The sequence below is a fragment of the Carya illinoinensis genome, chromosome 9, assembly GCF_018687715.1.
Source record: "Carya illinoinensis cultivar Pawnee chromosome 9, C.illinoinensisPawnee_v1, whole genome shotgun sequence".
Classification (NCBI taxonomy): Eukaryota; Viridiplantae; Streptophyta; class Magnoliopsida; order Fagales; family Juglandaceae; genus Carya; species Carya illinoinensis.
In genome coordinates this window covers 26194377-26222334 of record NC_056760.1, presented here as the reverse complement: position 1 = coordinate 26222334, position 27958 = coordinate 26194377, and the positions used below count along the sequence as shown (strand labels likewise).

Genomic DNA, 27958 nt, shown 5'->3' with positions numbered 1-27958 from the left:
CAAGCTTTTTGTAGCTAAAGCATTGGGCGCAGTAGAGGAAATCAAGACAAAAGCAGATTCTCAAATAATGGTGAATCAAGTCATTGGAGACTACGCCATTAAAGGGGAAAACTTGAAGGTTTACTTGAACTGAGTATGGGAGATCTGCGACAAATTGACATACTTCAACCTAGAACAAATACCCAGAGTGAGCTACACTGTGGCAGATAGATTGGCTAAAGCCGCTTCCTCAATAAATGAAGTTAGCCTCCTTTAGGAGGTGCACATAAGAGTGATAGAAGTTCCAGTGATTGGAATTCTAATTTTTCACCTAGGGAAAAGAGGCGGCAAGAAAGATCAAAACGAATGTGGCGCGACTTGTTAGAGTGGATAGTACTCTCTACAAAAGGGGAGTTGTCACCCCTTTACTAAGGTGCATCTCACCAGAAGAGGCACAATATGTCTTAGTAAAAATACATAAAGGCGTTTGCTGGAATCGTTTGGGTGGGAAGTCGTTAGCGAGATAAGGACTACGATCAGCCTACTACTAGCTAAACGCCCTCAGAGACGCCAAGCAATTTGTAAAAAAGTGTGTCAAGTGCCAAGTCTACACCCCAGTCCCACATTGCCCCCTAGAAAACTATTTTCTTTTATTGCCCCTTGGCAATTCGCGCAATGGGGGATCGACTTGGTCGACCCTTTACCCCCGAGGAAAGGTGACGTGAAGCATATTTCAAAACACTACAGAGGATGGTGCAAGGAGTTGGGAATTCCAACCAAGTACTCATCACTTGGTCACCCACAAGCTAACAGCCAGGCGAAGTCAACTAATAAGTCCTTGGTCGGCATCCTAAAAAAGAAACTAGTAGAGGAAGGGAGAATGGGAAGCAGAACTTCCGGGGGTATGATGGGCGTATAGGACAATAATAAAGGGGGGAAACGCCATTTACCTTGCCCTTTTGCAGTGAAGCAATCATGCTAGTGGAAATGGGCATCCCCACACACCGAGTATACCATTTTAATTAAAGGGAGAATGATGAAGTATTGGAAGAACACCTCAAGCTTTGGGAGGAGAAGTGGAAAGAAGTTGAGGTCCAAAACAATCTTTATAAGAGAAGAATAGAGCACTACTTCAACAAACAGGTTAAGCCCAGATCTTTCAAACTATGCGACCTTGTTCTCAAAGAAACAAGAGTGACCACCGGAGATGATGGAAAGCTTGGGCCACGTTGGGAACGGCCATACATGGTAATAGCTAACTATAAACTAGGGTCGTATCGCCTTAAAGACATTGACGAGAAGGAACTGCAGAATCCCTGGAACGCTGAGCATCTGAAGAAAATTTTTCCTTGAGTTATTGCTTTATGCTTTCAAATTTTACTACGCTATTGCTTTCTATTTTCCAACTTTAATTCTTTTTATGTAACATATAGAGACAAATCAATAAAGGCAATTGGCTGTCCAGTTTACGTGCCCCTAAACTGGGCGTGGAGGTCATTAGACTCACGGTGGAATGAAACAAGTGTGGAGGTCACAAGATCCCATGACCCCCACACTTAGCCACTAGTGACAAGTCAAAAACTCGCAGTAGAATGAAATGAGTGTGGAGTTCAAAAGACTCCATGATCCCCACACTTAGCCATCAGAAGTAAGATATGACGGACCATGTACAAACAAGTAGCACTCTTCGAAGACAATTATTCTGCAAAAATTGGAAGTGCCAGCAAAATGTTAAAGTGTCAATGAAATTTCATCCAGAGCCTTACAAGTAAATGTAACTATGAAAGATTTACATGTCCAAAACAAAAGTGCAACCTAAAAGCCTAAGAAGGAGGGACAGGTGGGAGCTCAGAAGACAACGAGAGCAATGGCAAGTTCATGAAAGTGTCAGGCACATACTCCTACAACCCAAGGAGTCAACAAATTGAACAGCTGTAATGAGGGGCTTGAGCTCATCCAACTTCAGGTGCTTCAGATTAGCGCAAGGGTGAGCCAGCAAATAAGCTTTTAGATGAGCCACACCAGTGCCATATCCATACCCAAAGGCTTGGTCTCTGATACCAATAGTGAAGGCAACTTGGGGTTGCAAGCAGACTACCTCACCCCTCGAGAAAGTTAACTCAGCCTCTAATGCGTCAAGCCGCACCTTATGCTCCCTCACCCTCTTATCCAAGTTGATCAAGATTTGGTTTTGCTTGTCCTAATTGGTGTCGAGAGCCTCACAAGTCTATTTATAAGTATTAACTCTTTGGTGGAGATCCTCGTAACATCCCTTACAGCCAGACAGTTGGAACTTGAGCTCCCTCTGGGCAACCTCATGTGACACTTTGGCTTGAGAAAGATCGCGAGAGAGTTGTGTACGGCTCTCTTCTGAGGCAGTTAGGGCCTGAGCATGTTCTAAGCAACGTTGCTTAGGCGTAGCTAGCCATTCTTGAGAGGACTCCAATTCCCTCTTAACATTGCCGAATTGGGCGTGAGCCAAGTCTCTCCAGACTCAACTAGTTGTAAGGAAAAGCCTTGCTTAACATTCAAAGACCCGATACGAAATAACTCACCTCGGAGCTCAGACACCTCCTCACACTAGGGATTAAATGTGCCTGTCAACCTACTAGAGATAGCAGGTTAGTTCATTTTTCTCAACTAGCAGGGTAATAAAAAAAGTTATATTGACATCACGAAGTTCCTTAGGGAGCGTGACATCTCCATCACGATCTCATACTGGGGAGGAATATTCACAGATGAAGGACCTGCTGTCCCCTCTCCCCGATGAGATTGCCCTCGGTATGAGCCCTCTCACGGTGATGTAGTTCTGGTACAGCAAATGGAGTCACCTTAGGCGTGACTACTATAAGAGAAACTTCTACCTCTAGAATAGAGGTAACATGAGCTAGAATGGCATTGACATCTTTTTCACCCGCACTGATATCATTTTCCTTTTTTCCTTCTTCCTTCATTTCACTTTCTCCTTCCCCTCCTTCATCATCTCCTTCCCCTTATCCTAGGGATTAAAGCCTTTAAGTTGCCGTCGAAGGAAGAGGGGTTGGAGGGAATAGAGAGACCTATTCGTTATCCACCGATGGGGTCACACCCTCGAAAATAGTGGAAGGTAGGGTATTGGGGCTTACAATTTGGTCGGTGCTAATGGGCGTCACCTCAGGAGTCATGGTCCTAGCTACAGCCTCAGAAAAGGCACTAAAGATGTCAAAATTGGATTCACTACCAAAAGGCATAGAAGCAAGAAGGGATGGAAATTCGAAGGCATCAGTAGCCCCCGACCCACCAACCGGGGATTCATAATTCAAGGCTGCGACTAAGGCCCCATTTGGATTCGGAAGATATCTAATCCCATCTTATTTCATCATTATAACTTTTCTAAATTCAATTTAACTTTTTCAAATTCAAAAACATAAATAATATTATAAAATAATATTTGTTGGACACTTGACAAAAGGATAGACTTTATGGGAATTTACTCAAACAACTGGCATGTGGGAAATGCAATAAATGACTTCATTTAAGTATTCAAAGCTTATACATGATGGGCTACTGAGTATGAAATATCCAGCTGGAACAAACAATGTAATGATAACTTATTGGAATACAATACAATAAACAATATGACAAAAAGATTCAAACAAGTCATGACAGAGATGATCATATATGACAAGGATACCTGAATTCAAGTAACCCAACAAAGATTAGACCCATCGAAATACATAGTCAATATCGATTTTTGTCCTCTTGCAGTGGCTAAGAAAATGTTATGAAAAAATAATCCACAAGTTAGAGTGTAAACATAAAGCATACCTCTCACGATGTTTTCACCAAGGACCCAAATTGAAGCACTTGAATTGAGTGGTTTGTAGCTACCAAAAGCACTTGACAACCAAGTTGTAAGTAATGCCCAATTTCTAGCAATTGGTTACTAGGTTTAATGAAAAGACCGGTTTAATGTAAGCAATGCCCATTTTCCAGCAATTTTCCCTTGGTTTGATGAAAAGAAGGGTTTAATGGATACCCTTAATCAACTTGATTGATGGATTGACAAGCATTACAATGGGAAAAACAAGGAGAACACAAAGCAATGATTAAACTTTTTACAATCTGGGTCAACAAAGGAAGGAGCTTTTCACCAATGAAGAAATTGCAAGTTGGGAAATTTGATTTCCATTTAATTTGGGAAACTAGAAATGTTGGCGGAAGTCGAAATAAAACTAGCGTTTATGGGAACACCAATTGCGGTGAAGATTGTGGTCGCAAAAAGAAATAAAAGTCGTTGTGAAAGAGGAAATAGTTTTTGTGATGGATTAACATCGCCGCTTGATAGGAACTTTTTGAATTTCTTTTTGCGGCAAAATAAAATGCCGATAAAAGTTCCAAAATCGTCGCAATAAACAAGATATTTTTTGGATGACTGCCTGGAACCTTTTGCGACAATAGTTTGCGACCACTAAAATTGGGGTGTAAAAAACCATTTTTTGTTGTACTTTCTGGTTCGATGAAAGAAAAATGGATGCAAAAACTCAGATTTCTTGTTGTAGTAGTAAATAGTAATATAAAATAATAAAAAATAGGTAAAAAAGTAATGATAAAATAATGATCAATAGTAATGAAGTATGTTAAGAATACTCTACTACGTACCCAAACATGCCGTAAAAAGCTGTACTTTGGATATTTAAGTACAATATTCGGTGAAAGATCAACTTTGATAATAAGTTATGTACGTAAGAGTTCTAAATTGTAAGAAAAAATATATTTATCATCTTTTTTTTGTCATTTTTTTATCATCCCATTATGTGGCATTAGAGCATTCTCATTAGCTTGGCCAAATAAGAAGGTTGGCCAAAATTTGCATAATCCATATAAAAAACATCCACATTGAATTGGGTATATCTAAAACAGTTTAGATTTTTACTACAGTGGTTGGTTAAAGATTGAGAACTACAGCTAATTCACTAAGTATTAAAATACTAATTTTTTATTGGATTCGTTACAATGGATTGAGTATGTTGCTGGATATTTGATTAGTAATTAAGAAATTTAGATAAAATTTTATATGAGTTTAATGTCAATTTCTGGTTATTAGCATTAAATGACTTTTGAAAATATGATTTTTAATATTAATTTAATTAGAATATAATTATTATTAATATTAAATTGGTAGTTAATATTTTTAATTTGAATATAAAATGTGATACAAATAAATTAAATTAAAAATTATTAATTTAATAATATTTTATTATTATATAGAAAGTGAATGTCTAATCTAACATAGAGATTGAATTTAAATAGAATAGGTAAATATAAAAAAATGTAATATTAGTTAAATTTTAAAGATAAATTTGACAAAGCCAATAAGGATGATCTTAGATCATGATCGGTTTATAAGTAAATTATAATAAATAATTTTTAATTATTTAATATTATATTATAAGAAGATAAGAGGATGATAAGTAGTGTAATACCCTGACTGTAATTGTAATCCTAAGTGAACTGTATTCCTTATAGCGGGGTTTTCCACGTTTGCCTCTGCTTCTTTTCCCTTCTAAAACCCAACGCTTCTCTCCATCTGCACTAAACCAAAATTTTCAGCCTAACTTCTAATTACTCTAGAAACCACTACAGACTCTCTCTCTCTCTCTCTCTCTCTCTCTGAGTTTCTGAGGCTCTTCTCTTTCTTCGCTTTGTTCCTGGTTTTGCTCCCATATATGAAGGATTCTAACAAAGGTGGGTTTGAGGCTGGGTACGACGAGGTTCCTTCTTTGGATGACCTAAACAAGGTGAATGCTCGTGTTTCATTGATGGAGACATCCGAATCTAAGAACAAAGAGGCGGGCGGGAACGACGGAGTACAGCAGATCGTCAAGGTCTCTGGAACAGAAGAACAAAGCTCCAAGAACGTCACGATGGGCGATCATGGCATTCGAATGCGTTATTCGAGCGAAAAAGAGTTTTACTCGTTGGGAAAGGGCGCAGTGGCTGATGATCAGTACATGAGGATCCTTCACTCTCGGCCTCCTCACCCCAAGACAAAGAAGATCAAGAGTTTAAAACCAAAGGTGCATGCTGCTTCTTCACCCAAAGCTCTAAAATCTGGTACCTTCAAAACTGGTGCGGCAAGTGGCGGCGAAGGCGAACACCAATGTTGTTGTTGTTTCAAGAAACTCCCGACACTAAAGTCATTGTGCAGGTACATGAGGTTCCATCCCCAGAGGAACTGGAAGGGGATTCGGCCTTCTGATCCGAATACTAGTGCTTCATCATCTAAATCAGAACCTAGATCAGGTGCCCGAGATCAAGAAGAAGACAAGGACTTCTTGGACCTTTCAGCGGACCATGAAGGAGAGCGAAAAGACGGAAGTGATGTTACTTCAACTATAGAAACAATGGGTAATGATAACTGTGATCTGACTCGATTCTTACCCAAGTGGCCCAGAACTGGTTTGAGAGGCGAAAATAGTCTTGTATTAATCGATCTACCTGCTCAGCCTCACAACACCCCAATGACTTTACGTCTTGACCGAACTATCCTGGCGTCTGATCATATTCCGATGTCTGCACTTCGGAAGCAAGATCTATCTGATAAGCAAAAGCCTTTGATCAGAATTGAAGCTGTATTGGACGAGACTCATGAATTCCTATTTTCTGAACATGTTGCCCGAAGGAGTCAGAAGATCATGATGGAGTCGACCCAACAAACGGAAAGTAAAAGCTATTCTCGACTAATGATTGACCGTAAAGGGTCTAATTTGGGGCATGCAAGTAGGGCTGTGCAAAAGGCCCGATGGGCCGATCAATCCGTGTAACCCGATTAGATCTAAGCTGAAAAAGTAGATTTACATCAAAAATGGGTTTTGAATTAATCGGATCCGATGAACGTCAGGCCGTCACTTGGAACCCGCTATTTTTCTTCACTTTCCCTTCGTATATTGTCTCTCTCCTCCCAGATTTTAAGATTGCGAGATTGCAAAACGCCGAAACCATTGCAATGTCCTGGCTCTTCAAATCTCGACGACCTTGATCTTCCTACTTCCACTCCCACCTCTCTTCCTCTCCGGAGCACTCCCCCTCTACATCTTCACCTGCCTTCACACTCAACCCTGATTCACATTCCAATAGCTGGTAAAAGATACAGTGCTCATGGCGATGATGAACAAAATCTGGCCGAACTTGGTCTTACGAGACTCAGATCCAAACAAAGACTTTTTGAGGCACGATTGGTAAAATCTAACATGGATTTTTTTATTTTTTATTTTCTTGTGCTCTTTTATTTTTTGGAGATCAAACCTAGGGCTCTACGGCAATTTAAGATGGGTCTGATTATGTATTGGTGTTATTGTGAAATAGCTTGTAACAAAGATTCTAATGGTCATAGATTGATATGATTATTTTAGATGTTTTTGGCTTCAGTGGCTTTTTGATCATTTTGTCCCTGTAAACAATGACACCCTCAAATTGGATGATTCACATCAAATTATGAACTTCGTGGATGTGTTCAAGTGGTGGTTCGGAGAAAAGATCATGCATTATTGGCCCAGGAATGCGGGGTTGCAGGCGTAGTGGTTGGAGGCGTGGTGGCCGAGCTCTGATGATGAGTTCGTGTTTGTGGTCGAAGACGATTTGGAGGTCTCTCCACTTTATTACAAATTTTTGAGGAGATTGATCATAAATTTCTATTACAACGCTTCAAACTTTAGCCCCTTTTTCTACGGGGTTTCACTGCAGAGACCAAGGTTTGTCGTAGATCGGTATGAGAGTAAGAAGGTGAAGCATCTGAAGCTTCTGGGTTTCCTATGCTTGGGTCTATTCTGGAAAGCTCGGGGCTAAAGGTTTCGACCCAAATCGGTTCGAGTCGGGTTGAACTGACATTCACTTTCTTACAGGTGGGGTTGGATCAGGCCCAAATCTAGTTTGTGCAGGTCGCTGTGCAGGCCTACATGCAAGTATAGCCGCAGATGCAAGCAAAAGTTTCAGTGCTAGAGTTCCTTCAAAACAGGCAACCGAATGCAACTAGGAGTTTGAGCATGAGTTATTCCAAGATCTCAAGCAACCGAATCACAACGTTGAGGCAACTGATCAGAAGATGGTCATGGGAATGAGTATGGAGATGAAGATGAAGATGAATTGGAAGTCTACACCGAGAGGTTTTGAGCCTCAAACTCAGACAAAGATATCCAAGAAGCCTTATGAATATATATGCAAGACTTGCAACAAAACATTCCCAACATTTCAAGCATTGGGAGGTCATAGATCCAGCCATAACAAAGATCAGAATACCAAAGCTGTGGAACCGTCGATTGCCATACAACAGAAAAAGGATGACACTGATCCCACTATCAAAGTTGAAGAAACGAGGGAATTTGGAGAACATGCATCTTTGCACATATGCAACCTATGCTACAAAAATTTCCCAACGGGTCAAGCTCTTGGTTGTCATAAGAAGCGACACTGGGTGGCAGCACAATCAGCAGATGCTCGAGCACCAAGCAGTGAAGCCGTGGTTGAGGATAGTCGGACAGCTGCTGCTCTTACATTTGTACAATCGCCATTGACGGAGGAAGCAGCTGATCAGGCTGGTCGCAAAGTGATGGACTTCCATATGAATAAACCCAATGTGAAAGAGGATTAAAGAAATCCTAAACCATATATATATATATATATATATATATCTTAATTACTACGTAGCTAGCTGCTTCTTACTTTTGTTTACTTAGTTGAATTTCTTATGCCATATTATTTCTTGTAGACAGAGTTTTTTTCCCGATCAAATTACTAATTAATTTGGATTCAGCAACTTAGTTTTTTGTTTCTGGCCTCAAATATAAATATATTTATATTGCAATAATCGTTTAATTAATCCAACGATGCCAAAATATAAAAAATAAAGAGCATGCATTAATTGAGTAATGTTAGATAGGAGAAGGGCTGATGAAATCTTTTTATAAAAAAATATGGTCTACAGTCTACTATTAAAAAATTAAAAAATTTAGTAATATAGGAGCCAAAGTGCAAATATCAAAATAAATAGAGGGGTTAAAATGTCAATAACCGAACCTTTGGGAACTAATTTGCAAAACCAAAATATTCTAAGGGATTAAGATAATGTAGTTTTATGAAAAATATAATTAAGGTAATTGCCTTCACCAACTCCCTGTATAAAAACTATATTGTAGACATCACATTGATCGAGGCTATTGGCTAGCTCAAACAAATTAATTAGGAAACGCACAATAGTCTTATACTAAAAGAGGAGGATGTTTTGTTTGTTTTTTTCCTTTATTTTTAAATTAAAAGAAAATCATCGATATTTTTATCGGTCAATGCTACCGAGCATACAAGCATTTTTCATTAATGTTATACAATTGGTACTACTTTGTAAATATTTTTAAACTATGTCAATTTATAAACTTTTTTATATAAGGTATTTGTGTAGATGAAATATTTCTTTTATGTTATATATATATAGTGGATGTTTGGAAATATTTTTTATCGTATTCAATCTTATCTCCTCTCATTCTCAAGTATCATTTAAACATAAATATTTTCAAACTAATCATTATAATTTTTTCAAATTAATTATTATAATTTAAATAAAAAATAATTTAACTTTTTTCATATATCAAAATAAAAATTATATTTTAAAAATATTTAAACTTTATAATATTTTTTAATTAATTTTTTCTCTCCTACTTTTTAAAATCCAATAAATATTAATATCAAACTATCTGACCTGTCTATCATATAGGTTTAGAGCGTAACACACTACTTATCGTGACACCAGTTATATTTATAAAAATTATTCAATCTTTTTATGTGAACTTACGTGACACTTCTAAATCAATAGTATATTTGACTTGTAAAAAGTAAGTTTGTAAATAAATTTATTCATAATTATTGTACTGTTATGGATATGATCGATATAGCTATTATACAACACTAATTTACGTACTGATAAAGACCTAACATACATGATGACATAATGTAAATATCACAATTAAATTTTATAAAATCATACGTACAGTCATGATTAACAATGAACATTAAGGAGCTTCAATATTGAAATTTCTAAATTAAATTTTGAGATTTCAATAGGGATTTCAATATTAAAACTCTTAAATTAAATTGGGGATTCAACATTGAAACCCCCAAAACAGATTGTTAAATTAAATTAGAAGTTATAAAATAAAATATATTGGGGTTCCGATATTGAGACCCGAAACTAATTTGGGTTTTCAGAGATTTACAAAAATTCATTAAATAATAAAATTCATCATAATTACACAAATATCTCCATAACACACAGATCACAACCCTATCTTTCAAATCTATTTATGAATCCCATTCCAAGAACTAAAAACTAATGGATCTCGGGATACTTACAACTTGAAGACTTAGGAGAGAGACATAGACTCGTCAAGGACAACAATGACAACTTCAGGCGACAGCAGCAAGTGAGAGAGACTAAGAGAGAGAGGTCTTTGTGCCGTGGATCATGAGGAGAGAGAGAGAGAGAGAGAGAGAGTTTGAGAGAGGGGAGTCGAGAAAGTGGGGTGAATTTGCGTATTAAAAAAAATGACATCGTTTTAGAATACACAAACCGATGTTGTTTTGTTTAATGAATGTATAAGTTTATATATACATACATATATATATATGATCAGTGAGGCCATGCCCGGTTCATCCTTCGCCCCTGTAGGGGTGGCCGAATATGAGTGGATTGCCCCGCCACTGGCATCTGGTTGACAGGACCACTGCCCTGCCATGGCCAAGGTGGGGAAGGGGCAGGGTAACGGGGGTGTAGCCCCGCTGCCCTCCCCTAATTAGGAACCTTTTCCATTCTATACAAGTCTTCACATGGCTTAAGAGCATCTCTTGCTATTATATGGCTTGTTAGCATCTATCTTTGTATGGTTAACAAACCAAATAGCAAATGAATTAAGCAAGATTTTTGCATCCTCAAGCATTTGTATTTTATATTTGATTTTACATAATCCAATAGAAGCCTTATTTTGCTAGATTATTCTGTATTTTACAAAAAATTGTAAAATAAAAAAGTCATTGAAAATGCTTTTAATTAGAAGTGATTTTGCATAAAAGTGCAAAAATGTTACGTTTGAATGTTAAGTTAAGTTGAGTTGATCAGTTAAGATAAAACTTGAAAGTTAAATAAAATATTATTAGAATATTATTTTTTAATATTATTATTATTTTGAGATTTAAAAAATTTGAATTGTTTATAATATTTTGTGTTGAAATTTAGAAAAGTTGTAATAATTAGATAAGATTATTTAAACTTTCCTTTTCTCATCTCGATCCATAATACATTAGTTTTAATTTTCAACCGGATATCTCTTTCTTCATTGCGTCAGTTATTTTCATTAAATTTTTTCAACATTTGGCTAACATCTAATCTAGTTTTATAAAGTGCTTACACTACAAGAAATCATAGTTTTTCCAGCGATTTTTATTCTGTTGTAAATAAAAACGCTGCAAAAAGTAAGTATAAGCAGTGATTTAATTGTCTTCGCTGCATATAAACCCAGACTTTATGATTAATAAAGAGCGATTGTTTTTGCAATCAATTGCATCATTTTTTGAATTATTGCAGCGATTATTTTCTCTGCAAAAAATGAAAAACATGTTGCAACGAGCTAACTATCGTTGCAATATCGTCTTGGGCGCCAAACACACGAATTGTTTTATTTCCCCCCGTTGAACCATAGTCATTCCCATTACTTTCCCTCTTAGTGAATTTCTCTCTTCATCCCCATCCCTAAGTACGTACCATCGTTGTGATACCCACCCCTGCACGGCATGACCAGGATCTTCAATCCCCACCCAAGCTTGTATTCCTCCATTTCGTTAGCCTTCCCAGCGGAAGCTACAGTGCGTCGTCTTCTCATCCCTTTACAATCGGGTGCCCTGCAATTGGGGATTTGAAGCATTTGATTTTTCAACCATTTTGAGCAAATTGAAGGTGGAGATTTGTGAGTCGAGACTCTTGTTTACCTTCCGTCATCACAGGTATGGTTGCAACGATTTATCGTATCTCTTCCCCTTCATCCATTCTTGTTGCATTGTAAAAAATTGCCATTTTTTTGTAGACTAATTTCTAGGTTTTTGACTTTGAAATCATGATTTTTTTGGCACGAGATTTTGATTGTATACCTGCATTTTGTGGACGTGTTGATGTGGGTTTAGATTTCTAGGTATCCTCATGTAATTTGTTTGGCATATTGTGGGTTCTGGGTGGCCCAGGTCGAATGTATACAATCATGCATGGAAGCTTTCGATTTCCATGGGATTGGGTCATTTGCATCATGCAGCTTATTAGACTGCACACTCTCAATATCAAGTCTGTCACACAGCAAACCAACAACACACGCATAGCACAACAATCATGTCCACTAGAATATGCACTGCAGAGAACATATGAGATTGCTACTCCCTGTTGTGCCCTATAACCAACAATATTCTTTTCGATTATGCTAGTCTATATATAGACTTTGATTCTATAAGGAACTTGAATGGAAAGAATCCTTGTCCAATTCCATAAACTTCACACGGCTCTCAATTAATGGTTTTTTTTTTCAATTTTTTATTTTTATTTTTGTTTTTTTTTTTTTATTTTTTGGGAAAAAAGAAGAAGAGTGGTCATGAAGATTTAAGGGTATAGGTTGACTTGATTGTAACCTAAAATGCAAGCTGAGGCTCATAGTTACTTTTAGTACTTACTTGTGTGATCTCACTTATCGAAGCAATTGCTCAAGACTTATTTTTTCCCGCGAATTTTTGGTGCATTGCGTTTTTAACTCAACTAGAAATACCACATATTCCATATGCATTTCTTATTTTTTAACCAGCTTGAATCTTGTTATTTAATTTGTATTTGTCTTTTCTGGTTGTAGGACACCAATATAAGAAGAATTTGCAGCAGGTTACCCATCCAAGGAGGAGTGGCATGGCTATATAAATAATAACGACATGGTGCTTCTTAAGGTACATTACCTTTTTATGAAACAATTGTGTTGTTTTAGAACTTCTTGTGATCTAACATTTGATTAGATTTCTCGGAAAACATACACAGACCTGCCAACCACATTAGAAGTGCTACTTTTCATTTTCTTTTATGTCTTTTGGCTCATTGGGGTGTGTTTCTTTTCATTTCTCCTATATAGATTTGTCTCTATTTAAGTATATATAACTCTGAAGTTGTAATTGTGTAAGATGGTCTACGATTAGAAAGTCTTTGTTGGTTTGTTTGTTTTTTTTTTTTTTTTCCCGTTAGCTTCACGATACCCATAAAAGCTTGAATCGGTTCAAGTAATCATCCATGATATATGGTTGGTAGAAAGATGCTATGATGTCATGTGACTTTGTATTTTATGCTTTTATTTATATTTTTATTTAATATGGCTGTCCCAAGAATATCTCATTTATATTAAAAAATTAAATGTCTTGAATCATTCGATATAAGGTCTTCACTTCAAGTTAGCTGTGGAAACAATGTCCTGAAAGTGAAGATGAGACTAAAAGTTGCCAACGAGAAGAAAAGTTCGTAATTTTTCACGATCAAAATGGGTAGGTGTTCCTAACTAAAGATTAACTAGTTATCAGCAAACGAAGATTGTGTTCTGTATGAAAGTTTCAGTTGAATATCATTAGATCAGTTCCTAAATTAATTTAGCTCACGTTCTCATGGAAGAAAGAAGCTTCTTTTAGATCATTTATTTTATTTTTTATTCTATTTCTCCTGGGAGTGGTAAGAACTTGAATGATTTGTGACAGCCTATAGCTGTCTGTGGAATCCACAAAATAATTCTTTATTTGTTTGTTTGTGTGTTTTATACTAGCTTTGTTGTTGAAATACATGAGGTCTATCTTTTCTTTAGGCATGAGTATTTTAATTCCTGAGAACATGATTTGTATTAAATCCAGTTTGAATACCTTACTTGTGATATCTTTTTTCAGGCTATTAACTAATTACAATCTTCATCTTTATTCAATATTCCAGGTCATAAACTACTCGTCACCTACATCTGCTGGTGCTGAGTGCATTGATCCTGATTGTACATGGGTAGAACAATGGTAAATATCGATCTTTTACTCTCTTATAGGCAGTGGTGAAATCCTAGAGTATGCAACTGTCTGAAAGGACTAGAAAATTTTAAGCATGCATCACTAAACTACCATGCATAGGCAATGCTCTAGTATATGTCCCATATACTTTAGCTCTTGCCTATTGTTATGATTAAATTTTTGTTTACCAATAAAAAAACGCACAATTAATGTTGCATTTGGAAAAAGAGGGGATATTTTTGTTATAATGTTAGAAACTAAAGTGAATGGAGATCCATGAGGGTTTTCCACCTAGAGATAAAATGAGATATTTTGGTGTGGAAATATGGAAGTAGTGATGGTGGTTGATGCTAGTAGGTTTATGCCTCTCACAATTTGGGTGTTTGCAAAATGAAAAGCCACTATGAGAAGGATGAGCGATCTTGTGATAGGGAGGTTTTGAGTGGTATCAGGTTTAGGGTAGAATTTCAAGAGGGTTACTTTTTATTTTCTTGGTGACTCATGGAGTAGTAACATGTCATTGCTCTGAAGAGGCAATTGTGAAGGACTAACATGGGCTGGAAAGGTGTGCAAATGGTACAAATTTGCACTCGATCATTCTAGGATTTGGGAAGTAGAGTTCCATGAGGATTTTCAAGAAAAGAAAGGAGAAGTTTCTTAACTAGTTGATTTTGTTTTACAAGGAAATGTACTTGTACAAGGAAATTTACTCTTTACACTTGTGGAGATATGTGGAATCCATAAAGTATGTTCTGATGAATGGCAATTTACCTACCAAAGTCTTTCCAACCAAGATTCCCCAATCTACTCATGGGACTCAAAAGAAAGTCCATCTGCAGTAGGCCTTCAACTAAATTCCTCAGTATACATATTCTTGAAGCAATTCAGCTTTATCATGGCTGAAAAGAAGTGCGACTTCAACATTTTCCCCATATCTTAACAGTAAAATAGTTTTCCATTAATTATATATGTATCTATGTCCAAACAGGATAGGAGGAAACCTAGTCTACAAATTTACCACATGTTCCTTGAGCATGTGAGAATCTTGGTTGGAAACCTAGTATTAACTTGTTGGTTTGCACCTTTTCACCTTTTTCTTATCATCCAACACCTGTACTTCCATTGCTTTTCAATCTTTTTTCCCCTTTTATCAAACTTCCCAGTAATAAGATATTATTTTTTTCCTTGGCAATATACAAATATTGTGGGAGCAAAAAGAGCAGCAATACAGAGTATGCATTTGATGGGGAAAGAATCTTGCTATGTTTTTTTTGCCCATCAGTTGGGGCTTTATTGTTGTATTTCAAGTGTATGACTAGTTGCAACATGCAAGCAGCATACATGTGTATAATGCAGTGGCTTCGGAATTAGCATCTAAGTATGATAAGTTGGTTGAGTGTAAATTCCACTAACACACATGATAAATTGCTTTTGGTTCATTGATCTGTGATAAATTTATATTCTTCTCACAGGATTAGTCAGTAGTTTTAACATCAGTTCTAAGAGCAGGGTAGCTGCTTGTACCTGCTTTCTGGTTTGGGTGCAAGTGCTAACATTATTGTGTTGACTTCTACCCTTTCAGTAAATGATATATTTATGTGCTGTATGGGCAAATTAAGGACCGAAGAAGTAGATCTGTGTGTTTTATTGTGGTTGCTTCCTTAAACGTAGTTTTCTTGAATATCTTCAAAGAAATGCCCCATCTATGATTTGACTTGAATGCCTATACAGCTGGAAGGAGAGGCAACTGTTCGAGCAATTTGTTTGGCAGGTTTTGTTAATACTCCTCTCTATGTAGTTCATGTAATGAGCATTGATGCTGTAGAAGAAATAGCTAGAACTCGAAAAAATGGTCTTGAACTCTCTAATCTTTTAAATCTGTTTAATTTGTGCTTTGATTGAGTGTCATGTTATCTATTACCTGTGTAATCTTAAGCATCTTTTTTGTATTCTATTAAGCCACCTTATCATTTTATTTTATTTTTCAGTTTACTTTATTGACCGACATTTCATTGTATTGTCTTTATTGCCACAATAAAACCACTCAATTTGTAGACATTATTTTTAAAAAAAGGTTTAGTTTCCTACCATTTTGTGATTGTGCGATTTGAACCCTAGAACCATCTTGTTCATCTTGGTTGATTGAATCTCTGTAGTGTCGTCTCCAGTAATTCTCTTCACGCTGGTAAGCTTTTTCTCAACCTTCCAACTCTCTGATCTCACCCTCCTTATTTTGGTTTACTTAAGAGCACATAGACTGTACCCTCTCTATTTTTATCTTGTTTGTGTGGATTTAAGACATTTTCTCTCATGCACCTTACAACACTAAATTTTTACATGTGCATCACATAATTAATTTATTCTTTTTAAACAAAGATAACATTCATCCAGAACTCTGTAAAATCTGCTACGTTTGCTCCCACTTCTGCAACTTACTACTTGTAATTGCCCAAATATTGATGACAGCTATATATTTCCATAGTACATGTATTATTGTCTCTTCTTCTCAGCTAGAGATTGGACAGTAAGGGTTTTTACTAACATTTTTCTTCAAATGTTACTTCAGTTGATAATGATTCATTATTTGCCCTCCATAGGAAATGTTTTATGACATTTGGGTTACTTTAATCTCCTTATCTTCGCCCACCTCTCTTCAATCTTTCCTTTGATTTTCTAGCATTCTTCCTTTGCTTCCTTTTCCTCTCTTTAGCCAATTAATAAGCACTCCCAATTTAGAACTCCCTAGTCTCACTGCAATTCCAGATTAACTTATCTCCTTCCCCACCTATGCTAATAGGTAAACTACATATCAATAAAGCCTCCTCATTACTGACATGCTCCTTCACTACATCTCCCTTCTTCCATACCCTTAAATCTTCTACAATAAGCTCACTAACTCTTGCATCTGCTCCTAGTGACGTGACTGGAGATTGCACACTGGATATGAAGTTTACATATCCAGCATCCAGAAATAATAATTTGTTAATGAAATAATTAGACTCAAAAGGGTTTGATTTCTCTGGAGTTTTGGCTGTTTCTGTTTGTACCGGGGATGAATAATTTCTCTTAAAGGACTTGAGCTTGTTCTGAAATTCATTTTTTGATTTAAAGATTTCTTTTATTTGGCACTTGATATATACTCTTGTTGATCACTTTCTTTCAAGGTTTTGGCACTTTCATGTCACTTTGTTTCTCTAAGTATATGTCATAACAAACCTTCAATCTTTACTTATATATCAACGATGTTTTATAGCTGTATATGTATGACATATGTATATAGCTACTAGAATTTAGTAGTTGAATGGTATTGATCCATGTTTGGAAGCTGTATGGAGAACCCATTTTATGCAGTAGGGTTATCTGGGCAAGATTTGTGAGTCTAGTTTCTATATTAGTTTCTATAATTTTCATTGCTTCTTTGTATTTTGATTCATCTTTCTTTCTACCACCCTAAATATATTTAACAAAGCTTTATAGTATTTTGCTTATTTCTATTGTGTTTATGGTGTTTACAACACCAATCTATCATCTTTAATGGAGTTGACAGTGGGGTATCATTCCAAAGGTTGAACCTTGCTAGTGTGATAAAGTACAAAAAAATCTAGCCCATTTGGGCAATTGACATGTGATTATTTTTTATATGAATATCCTGCAACTGCTCACAAGAGAAGCACCACAAGTGTTGGTTCCATTTGGCTCCTTTTATCTGAACTCCTGATTTTTCACAAGCTGAAGAAGCACATAAGGCACATCCATTTATATATATTACTGTTGGACACACACACACACACAGAGAGAATGAAGGGATATTAAAGAAGTAGGGACAAAAGAAGGGGCTACAACAGACAAAAAGGGGATATACCTCAATAATCTTTGTTTTTTTAATCAATATACTTCAATAATGTTCCTGGGAATAACCCAATGAACCCCAAACAACGTAAATATAAAGAGCATAACAGTCTTGCAATACAGAATAAAAAAAAGAGTATTGAAAGAATACGCTAAGTCGCTTTTGCCAGTGTTGCTATACTACATTTAGACTCTGTTTTGATTTTTGGCCCCTCATCTTCTTCCTCATCATCCTCATTGAAAGAATACTCTACATCCTTCACAGCTTTGGAACTTGATAGAGTAACAATCTCTGGGACCTCTTCACCAACAATAACTGTATCAGCTAGCAACACCTAGAATTTCTGAGTTTTTGGGTTGTTGGTCTCAGCCTGCAAGTTATGGAATAATGGTGACATGTTAACTACTATGCATTGGTTTCAGTATTCGATCATTCTTAGCATTAAGACTAAGACCCGACTCATGAAACTCGAGGCGAATTCTAGTCCTTGCAGTTTTAGAATCTTGCTTGCAGCCAATTTGAGGGCATCCTTCTCAACTACTGAGAGAGCAGCAAGATATGCACATATAATCACACTATTCGAATCATAGTAAAGGTTCTCATGGTTGCTTGAAACACTCAGTTTCAGATCAAAATCTCTTCCGCTTTGAAAAATTAGAGGGTAACAAATATCAACATTCTTTGCATTCAGCTTGACCTTAATTCTTGTTGGTTCCAATATGGCCTTCTCTGTGTCATTCATTAATGAAGCATGTGAAACCTTCTTTTCCTCATCAATAATCTTTGAAGTTTTGCAACTACAAAACTCCTAATCACTAATGAAGTTAAGATTGCAGCTTTCTTTACATTTGTTAACTCAACATTATCTTTCAAATTATTTATTGATCATCATTACATTTGTTGCTAAAACTAAAAGTATTCAATGCAGGTGGTAAAAGATATGGAAATTCTACATATCATTATAAATGGTTTAATTATATAGAGAGTTAGTGATGAAGGGTCAGGTTATTAGTCAAATCAATGTTGTTACTTGAACTACAAATATATATGGCTTATATAGAGGACGGTTTAAGTTTGTTCAATGTTGTTATAACAGTGATTTGATACAGCCTATCTAAACTCCAAGAGTACTTTTTGATCTAAAGAGATACATATCATCTTAGTACTAGCAGTACTACTTGGATATAGATAATCAATATATGTTCTCCTATCATTTTACAGAGTTACAATAGTTAGTGCCTACACTTCACAATCTCCAAATCGACAATACTGTTGGATTTCAAGTGTCTATATATTACTGATTGCAGGTTTGGTTGTAGATATGCATGCATGTTCTTAAAGATTATCTAAGAGTTTATCATGATCAATATTCAGCAGCCTTACTAGAAATGGGGTAACTTTAGTAGTGATTGTTTTTGTTTTAGCATAGAGAAAATGCAAGTGAAACTGTTTAGACAAATTGTTTTTTACTAGAGTTGATGATGCTCCCACTGTAACAGGAAGAGGCTACTGTTTAGACACTCTCTTTGTATTGACATTATGCAATCTTTGAATAATCCCTATAGGAAAAATTAATTTATTGTGGTGCATTTTTTTCTCTTTCATACAGATTTTTTTTCTTGTGAAGAGGTGTTGCCTAGTGCGTGGACAAAAAACTACTCCAGTAAGGAGATAGATAGGCCTCTTGGGTTGGGGGCTTTTCCTAGGAATGGCAAATGGTTAGATGAAAGTAAAAACAACATTTCTCTCTGGTATTTAATTCCCTAATGATTCATGAAACTGAATTACCCTCATTACTCTCAGAGATTTTGCTTCTCTTCTGTTGTCTTAAACTCTTTTTGCAATCTCTTGTGAATCAATTTATTGATTCCACAATCCTTGTAATTGTTAATGGTGATTTTAAGATAAATGAAACTGGCAACGATTTATCAGAACATATATATGATTGATTGCATCACCAAAATAGATAACATTGTATTAACAAAAATTCTAATCACTTTTAAGTACTTCTTTGTGCACTCCACTTTGCATCACCTGACAGATATGTTTGCAATTTTGGCAATTGGTGATGATGAAGGAACATTAAAGTTAATTTTCAAATTTGAGTATTATTTTCTTGTTCATGTCAATGTATGCTCTATTAAACTAATCGTAGGGTTTACGTAATGGCTCTCTTTATTCATTGACAAATTGGAGTTTGAGAAATTGAAATATAAAAAATGCTGAACAATGAATCCCCCCCTCCCCTTCCACATGATGCAGGTTGAAGCTGTTCTACCCAAGCCACAATGCCCAGGTGCACATTGTTATAGATGACATATAATTTTAGTCCATAGAGGAGCAGGACAGTTGAAAAATTTGAATGAATGTGGACATTTTTAATTAATGTTTAGAAGCAAGAAATGTGTTCTATACATTTAGTAGTTTGTAAGTTATAGGTTTTGGATTCAAATTGGTCCACCCCAATGTATATAGCCCATAACTACATTAATGTGAATTTTCCACTGGGTTTATATGAATGAATGTGTTTGATTTATTATATTAGATGAAAAAAGTGCTCAAAGATTTTATTTATAATGAAAGGTCTAGAATTTTTCTTTATGTTTCCCATTTCTAAATTGGGTGTTAGATAAACACTATAAGTGTTATATAGCAATGGAATAGAAAGAATCATAGGTTTATGTATGATCGTTTGATGTAAGTGAAAACTTGTGGTGATTATTATAATCTGGATTATGATTGAAAAGTGTTCCACAATGAATGATGAATTAATTTTAATTTAAATGCAGTTTAAGGTATTAAAAAAAACTTAATTTATTGTTTCAGGTTTTTTAATAAATTGATTAAATAATTATTTAGTGATTGATATGAACAGGATAAAAACATTATTAACAAGATAAATAATATATTTTCAGATCAAGTGCGAAAATGACACACACACACACACACACATATATATATATATATATAATATATATATATATATATATATATATATAACCAACATCCCTGGCGAGAGCGGGGAAAAAAAATGCACCAAAAAGGCAATTGCAGCGATTTACATTGTTTTTGCAGCAATTCTACATGTTGCAATTATATTTTAACAACGATTTTACATACAGCCATGACCACATTTGCAACAATTTTTCTTTTTTGCAGGGCTTTTGGTTTTATTTTCAGCATTTATATTATGCTGCAAAAAATAATTTGCAACAGTTTTTAAATAAATCGTTGGAATTGATTAGCTCAATTCCAACGATTTTATAGTAATTGCAGCGTTTAGTTAATTCCAGCGATTTATATAGTAATTGCAGCAATTATAAATGCTGCAACTACACTTTAACAACGATTTACCATACAACTATGACCACATTTGTAAAAAAAATTTCCTTTTTGCAACGCTTTTGGTTTTATTTTCAACATTTTTATTACGCTGCAAAAAATGATTTGCAACAATTTTTAAATAAATTGTTGGAATTGATCAGATTAATTCCAGCGATTTTAGAGTAATTGCAGCAATTCTAAATGCTGCAATTACATTTTAACAACGATTTTCCATACACTCTGACCACATTTGCAACAGTTTTTTTCATTTTTGTAGCATTTTTAGTTTTATTTTCAGCATTTCTATTACACTGAAAAAAATTATTTGCAACAATTTTTAAATAAATCGCTGGAATTGATTAGATTAATTCCAGCGATTTTATAGAGTATTTGCAAGGATTTAAAATGCTGTAATTGAGATTTCTCAGCGATATATCTTTATGGGCATGAGGACAGTTACAACGATGTTGGGAGTATTAGCAAGGAAAAAAAAATCGCTGGTAAATGTATATTTAGCAGCGAATTTTTTTTTATCGCTGCGTTGGACAAAAAAGATGCGATTATTGCGGCGAAAGTGCAAGGAAGTTAAAATCGTTGGAATAGAGTATATGCAGCAGTTTAAATGCTTTTTTGTAGCGATTTTAAGCGTTGCAAATAACCTTATTTCTTGTAGTGTTATACTAACTATTAATTGGAACATATCAAATTATATATTGGTGCTCATCCTCATTTTGTCATTCTCAATTACATCATTCAATTTGTCATATGTTAAATGTTTTTTTTATTAATCGATTAATATATAAAATTACTTAAAATATATCAGATCTGCAGCATGATTAAAGTTAATAAAATAAATGATGAAGAGTAGTTGTACTCAAAATTGGAGCAACGAGACAAACGAGATGTATACTTCTACTCTTTTAATTTGTATTCACGCGCGTGTTTTTGTGGAATTTATAAACAGACCACAAATAGAGAAAGAAAATAGCCATTGCACATGCAGTCACAATTGGGACTCAATCAGGGGATTTGCTTTATCTTGGTCGATACCAACCTCACGTTCAAGCATGAATGTCAACCATGCCCTACCATATATAGAGATCGAAAATGCTTGGTCTATGTAGAAATCATATAAAAACAAGTTAATTATAAACTGATGTAATTCGATGTGAAATATTAGATGATTTAATTTATATAATAAAGAAATTTTTAAAATTTGATGTACTATACCAAACTGTACGTGCAAATAAAGTGCTATGACCCACGGTAGTTAATTATAAATAGACAATACTATGGAGACTATCAAATATGCAAGCTTGCTAGTACAAATGAGTTTTTTTTTTTTTTTTTTTTCCTTTAATCATTTTAAAACATCCTTAACCATTAGGAACAAAATACAAAAAGATAAATTTACTAATAGTGACTTCCTTAATTATTAAGAAAAAAATAAATTAAATTATATAAATGGACATATTTAATAGTCATACTATCATTTTCCTTTATAGATTTATTATTATAAGAATTTTGTATAAATATTCTAGCAGTTCCAACAAATAAGGAAGCAAAGTAGTTGTTTGATATTATTAGTTTTGTAAGCTTATTTTTATTATTAGTGTGTGTGTGATTATAAGAACTCAAGTTAATTAGTTTAGCTTAATTTAAGTCACTGTGATTGGATAAGAATTGATGTAATTTGGATCAAGTAGAATCGTCGGCGAAATTCAACTTCGTAGTCCTAACCCATGAGTATTCCATCCATTCCTTGCAGCGCAAGGTTTCCACCTTCGCCTATATATATATATATATATATATATTTACAATTTTAATCTACCCAATCTTCGACCAAACTCTTAACCCTAGATTAAGGCGCGCACCACTCTCTCTGTTTCTGTTTGAGTTTTTGCCGCTCCTCTTTCTCGGGTGCCGCTTAGACGTTCCTGGTTTTTCTCTCATATATGCATGGAGGATTCTAAGAATGGTACTGGGTTTGAAGCTGGGTACGACGCGGTAATTCCTTCTTCGGAAGACGCAGCCAAGGTACTGCATGGCAGTGTTTCATTGATGGAGACATTCGAGTTTAAGAACAAAGAGCCGGCCGGGAACAGCAAGATCGTCGAGGTCCGGACTGGAATAGAAGAAGAAATCTTCAAGAACCGAACGGGCGATCATGGTATTCGCATGCGGGATTTGAGCGAAAAAGATCAGTTTTACTCATCAGAAAAGGGTGCTGCGGGTCATGATGATCAGTACAAGCGGATCCTTCACTCTCAGCCCGTAGCTCGCCCCAAGACAAAGAAGATCAAGTGTTTAAAACCAAAGGTATATGCTGCTTCTTCACCCAAATCTCTGAATTACGGTGCCTTCAAAACTGGTGCGGCAAGTAGTGGCGGGGGCGAACACCAATGTTTTTGTTGTTTCAAGAAATTCCCGACCCTAAAGTCGTTGTGCGGGCACATGAGGTTCCATCCCCAGAGAAACTGGAAGGGGATTCGGCCTTCTGATCCGAGTAGTACTGCTTTCTCAGCGGCCCATGAAGATCGAACTGGACTCATACCCAAGTGGTCCAGAACTAGTAGGAGAGGCCGAAATAGTCTTGCATTAATCGATCAACCTTTTCAGCCTGAAAACACCTCAACGACTTTTCGTCTTGACCCAACGACTATCGTGGCATCTACTCATATTCCGACGTCTGTACTTCGGACGCAAGATCTATCAGAGGAGCAAAAACATTTGATGAGAATTGAAAAAGTGGAGAACCAGACTCAATTCCTATTTTCTGAACGTGTTGCCTCAAGCAAGCAGATGATGGAGTTACAACCGGAGAGTAAAAGCTATTCTCGATTGATGATTGATGGCAAAGGGTGTTGGAGGCATGCAAGTACAGCATCGGATGAAAGCAAAAGTTCCAGCAGTTCTAGAGTTCCGTCAAAAAAAGCAACCGAATGCAAGTACGAGTTTGAGCAGTTACCCATTGATCTCAAGGAACCGAATCTCAATGTTCATGAGAGAAATGAGAAGATGATCATGGCAATGAATATGGAGATGATGAGGATGAATAATTGGAAGCCACAACTGAGACCTTTTGAACCTCAGATTCAGAAAAAGATACGAAAGAAGGCATATGAATATACATACAAGACTAGTAGCAAAACATTCCAATCTTTTCAAGCTTTAGGAGGTCATAGATCCGGCAATCACAAAGATCACAACAGTACTAAAGCTGTGGAGACATCGATTGATATACAATCAAAAAAGGATATTGCCAATCCCATGGAACAGGTTAAAGAAACAAAAGAGTTGGGAGAACATGCATCTTTGCACATATGCAACATATGCTACAAAAGTTACCCAACAGGTCAAGCTCTTGGTGGCCATAAGAAGCGACACTGGGCGGCGGCACGGTCAGCAGAATTAGCTCGAGCAAGCAGTAAAGCCAAGGCTGAAGACAGTGGGAGTACTACAGCTGCTCTTACATTTGTACAGTCGCCATTGCGAGATGGAGCAACTCAGGCTGCAGGTCGCAAAGTTCTGCACTTCGATCTCAACGAATCATATGTGGAAGAGGCTTAAAGCCGAGAACCGTGACCATATATATCGTCCTTTGTTGTATTAGTTTGGATCAAACTAATTAATTTGGATCAAGCAACACTAGATTTTTTGTTTAATTCTTGCCTAAAATATGTACGTATATATATATCGCAATAATCGGTTAATTAATCTAGCTCTATGTTTCTTCGTTCTCATGCGAGGATTCCTTTAGCGAAGAAGATCGATCGGTTGTATATAATCAGTAAAACAATGTTGGCAAAAGTCAAGAAACTCCCATCATAACAAAGAAAAGAATACATGCAGCCAATTATTTGAATTACCTTAAAATCCCATTTATAATCGTATCAGCTTATTTATTAATTTGCTTCTCTAATTTTTTTTCTCTTAATTCATGAAGTTTTCAAATGATCAAACCAAATATTTAAAGACTTAAAAAAAAATTAGGTAATGATTAAATGAAAAAATTATAAAATTAAGCATCTTCGTATAGTGATATATAATGACACAACTGCTTTTCCAGTACTATATATATATATATATAAGAAATAAATATTATCTAATTAATTAATAATAAATTTGAATTATCGATAATTTTGATTCAATTTATATATATCAATATATATAATGGATTCACTCGATCAATTTTATCTATTCTTTTCAACATGATCATTTAAATATTTTGCTTTATTCGTTCATAAAGCATTATATATATTTGTTTTCTCAAAACTACCAATAAATTTTCATGAATGTAATATTCTCATGACATCTTTTTTTTTTTAATTTTTATAATTTATAACTTTTTTAGAAGAGGACGATACTCCAATTTTATTAATAAACTCTTATACTTATGGCGGAAGAATACCGTAAAAACAATCAACACCTAAGGGTTAACAAATATGCAAAGACACCAAAATCAGGTGTAAAAAATTACCTACAAAAAGCAAATAAATAATACAAATATATATAATTAGTTCACTATACTGTAAACAAAGCCAAGGAAATAAATTCCTTACAACCTTATTAACTATTTCAAAGATTAGGAAAATCTCCTTCATCAAGTCTTATTAAACCTCTTATTAAAGGAGTTACTGAAAATGGAAACCACAAACCATTAGATCCATTAGCTCCCATTTTTGCCAAACCATCCGCCATTGCATTTGTTTCTCTAAATGAGTGAGAAATTGAAAAATGAATCATGTGTAACCTCTTTAAAATTTCTTCCAAAAAATCCTCCTACTACCACAAACCACAATGTTTCTTTTGGAGCTAAGTAATCACAAGCATAGAGTCCATCTCTATCTCAACATTTCTGAAACCTAGCAAATCAATCTATCAAAGACCATGAACCAGACCCATCACTTCAGCAGCATTATTGGTATCTAGACCCAAAGAAGTTGCAAAACAACATAGAACCTCACCATATGAATTTCGGATGACCCCCCCGAACCAGATTCTCCTGGATTCCCCAAGGAACAACCGTCTACATTACGCTTTACTAAGCCTTCCATTGGACAAAGCCATCTCACTAGTTTCTGCACTCGATTCACTACATACTTAATCGAAATCTATAAGCTACGCAATACGTTTTCGTCTCTCCAAGAAAGTGAACTGGCAGCCTTGAGTTTAAGGGCAACCCAAGTCAACCAGTGTTTAATCGAACATCATATAGATATAATAGATTCCATTTGATCTTCCATCCAAGCCTTACACCAGCTCCACCACAACCTCCAAGTAATAAAAGTTGGCAATAAACCAATTAACTGGCCTTTTTGAGATGAACTTTTTGCACGTCGATGCCAATATTCTACATGCTCTTTCCATGTGCTACCATGCAATCTTAACAAGCCAACATGTAGTGAACATAGAGACCAAACTTGTTCCGCAAAATCACTTTGAGTCGACATGTGATTAAGGTCCTCATAACCTCCATTCAAGCAACAATTACACTTTGATACTAAAGGAATCCCCATTCGACGAGCTCGATCATCAACTGAAAGGCAATGATGCATAGCCTTCCACATAGTTACTGAGATTTTCTTTGAGGATGCTAGATCCATTTCGCCCAAGGAAAATCTGGAACACGAGTACGAATACACTCCCAAGTACTCCTAGTAGAAAACTTTCCAATAGGATTAGGAACCAGTGTTTTTAATTTCGTACCGTATCGGTCCAAATACTTATCGATATTTCGGCCTGTACTGAGTTAGGTACCGGTTGGTATTTCGGCCTTTACTTTATTTTTTTTTCATTTATTCAAACTACAAGTTCATTTTTTTACCTCCAATTCAGATCAGTCTATTTATAATATATATATTTATATATGTTTTTATGCATAATTTATTAATATATAGATTATTATTTTGGAATATAATTAATATATATATTTATATATATAATTTATTTATATATCGACTATCCCGAAACGGTATACGAAACAGTACCAGTACCGAAATATTTCATTCCAATGTCTTAATCGGTACGGCATCTGGTACGGTATTCAAAATATTGTTAGGAACCCATATAAACACATTCAAACCTATTTTTATACCATCCAATTTATCAATCATTTCCACTGCCTTTTCATGACCAAGCAACCCAGTAAATAAATCCATATTCCACCCATTGTCAGATTTACATTCTTCCAATAAAAGATTCGGCAACTCGGTGATTTGTTGATGAGAAACCAAAGGTCCATTCCTAGACCAATTATCCTTCCAAAAGGAAATCTTACCATCTCTAATTTTCCATCTTGAGTTCTCCATCACCAAAGGAATACATTTAAGAAGCATCCTCCAAAAATTAGCACCTTATTGAGAGTAACCTCAGAAATATGCTTATCACCAATAGCTATCCATCCTTCCAGACGGGATCAAACCTTTCTCATAATATCATCAAAGTGAACAGAAAGTAATCTCCTCGAAACAATAGGAGCCCCCAAATAATAAAAATGAAAAACCCATTCCGAGAAACCCAAAATCGGAGCAACACCCTTCTGCGAGGAGAAGAAATATGTTTTGAAAAGAAAATAGATGATTTCCTTTTATTCACCACTTGACCTGATCACTCTTCATATTGCTTCAAGACATTCGAAATAGCACGAAGCGAGGCTTTACTTCCATTAGTAAACAAAACAATATCATCAGCATAAAGAAGATCAGAAATAATAGGAGTACCTCG

The 27958-nt window shown here is 35.5% G+C and overlaps 2 protein-coding genes and 1 long non-coding RNA gene across 4 annotated transcripts; all 3 read left to right on the top strand.

Annotated features, from left to right (window-relative positions):
* Window positions 1-8062: 8062 nt before the first annotated feature.
* Window positions 8063-8608, top strand: LOC122276966 (zinc finger protein AZF1-like). Its single transcript, XM_043086850.1, has one exon. The coding sequence runs from the start codon at window positions 8063-8065 to the stop codon at window positions 8606-8608; it is 546 nt and encodes a 181-aa protein (XP_042942784.1).
* A 3065-nt stretch (window positions 8609-11673) lies between these two features.
* On the top strand, window positions 11674-20452 carry LOC122275581. 2 transcript variants are annotated; one of them, XR_006228603.1, is made up of 6 exons: window positions 11676-12003; window positions 12888-12978; window positions 13457-13560; window positions 13994-14067; window positions 19518-19659; window positions 20171-20452. It is a non-coding gene; the product is annotated as an uncharacterized LOC122275581 (long non-coding RNA). The 2 variants fall into 2 exon arrangements; XR_006228602.1 differs by having other exon boundaries at window positions 11674-12003; window positions 13994-19659.
* Window positions 20453-23087: 2635 nt separating this feature from the next.
* LOC122277796 lies at window positions 23088-24810 on the top strand. The gene has a single exon (XM_043087956.1). The coding sequence runs from the start codon at window positions 23192-23194 to the stop codon at window positions 24800-24802; it is 1611 nt and encodes a 536-aa protein (XP_042943890.1). The 5' UTR covers window positions 23088-23191; the 3' UTR covers window positions 24803-24810.
* The last annotated feature ends 3148 nt before the right edge of the window (window positions 24811-27958 follow it).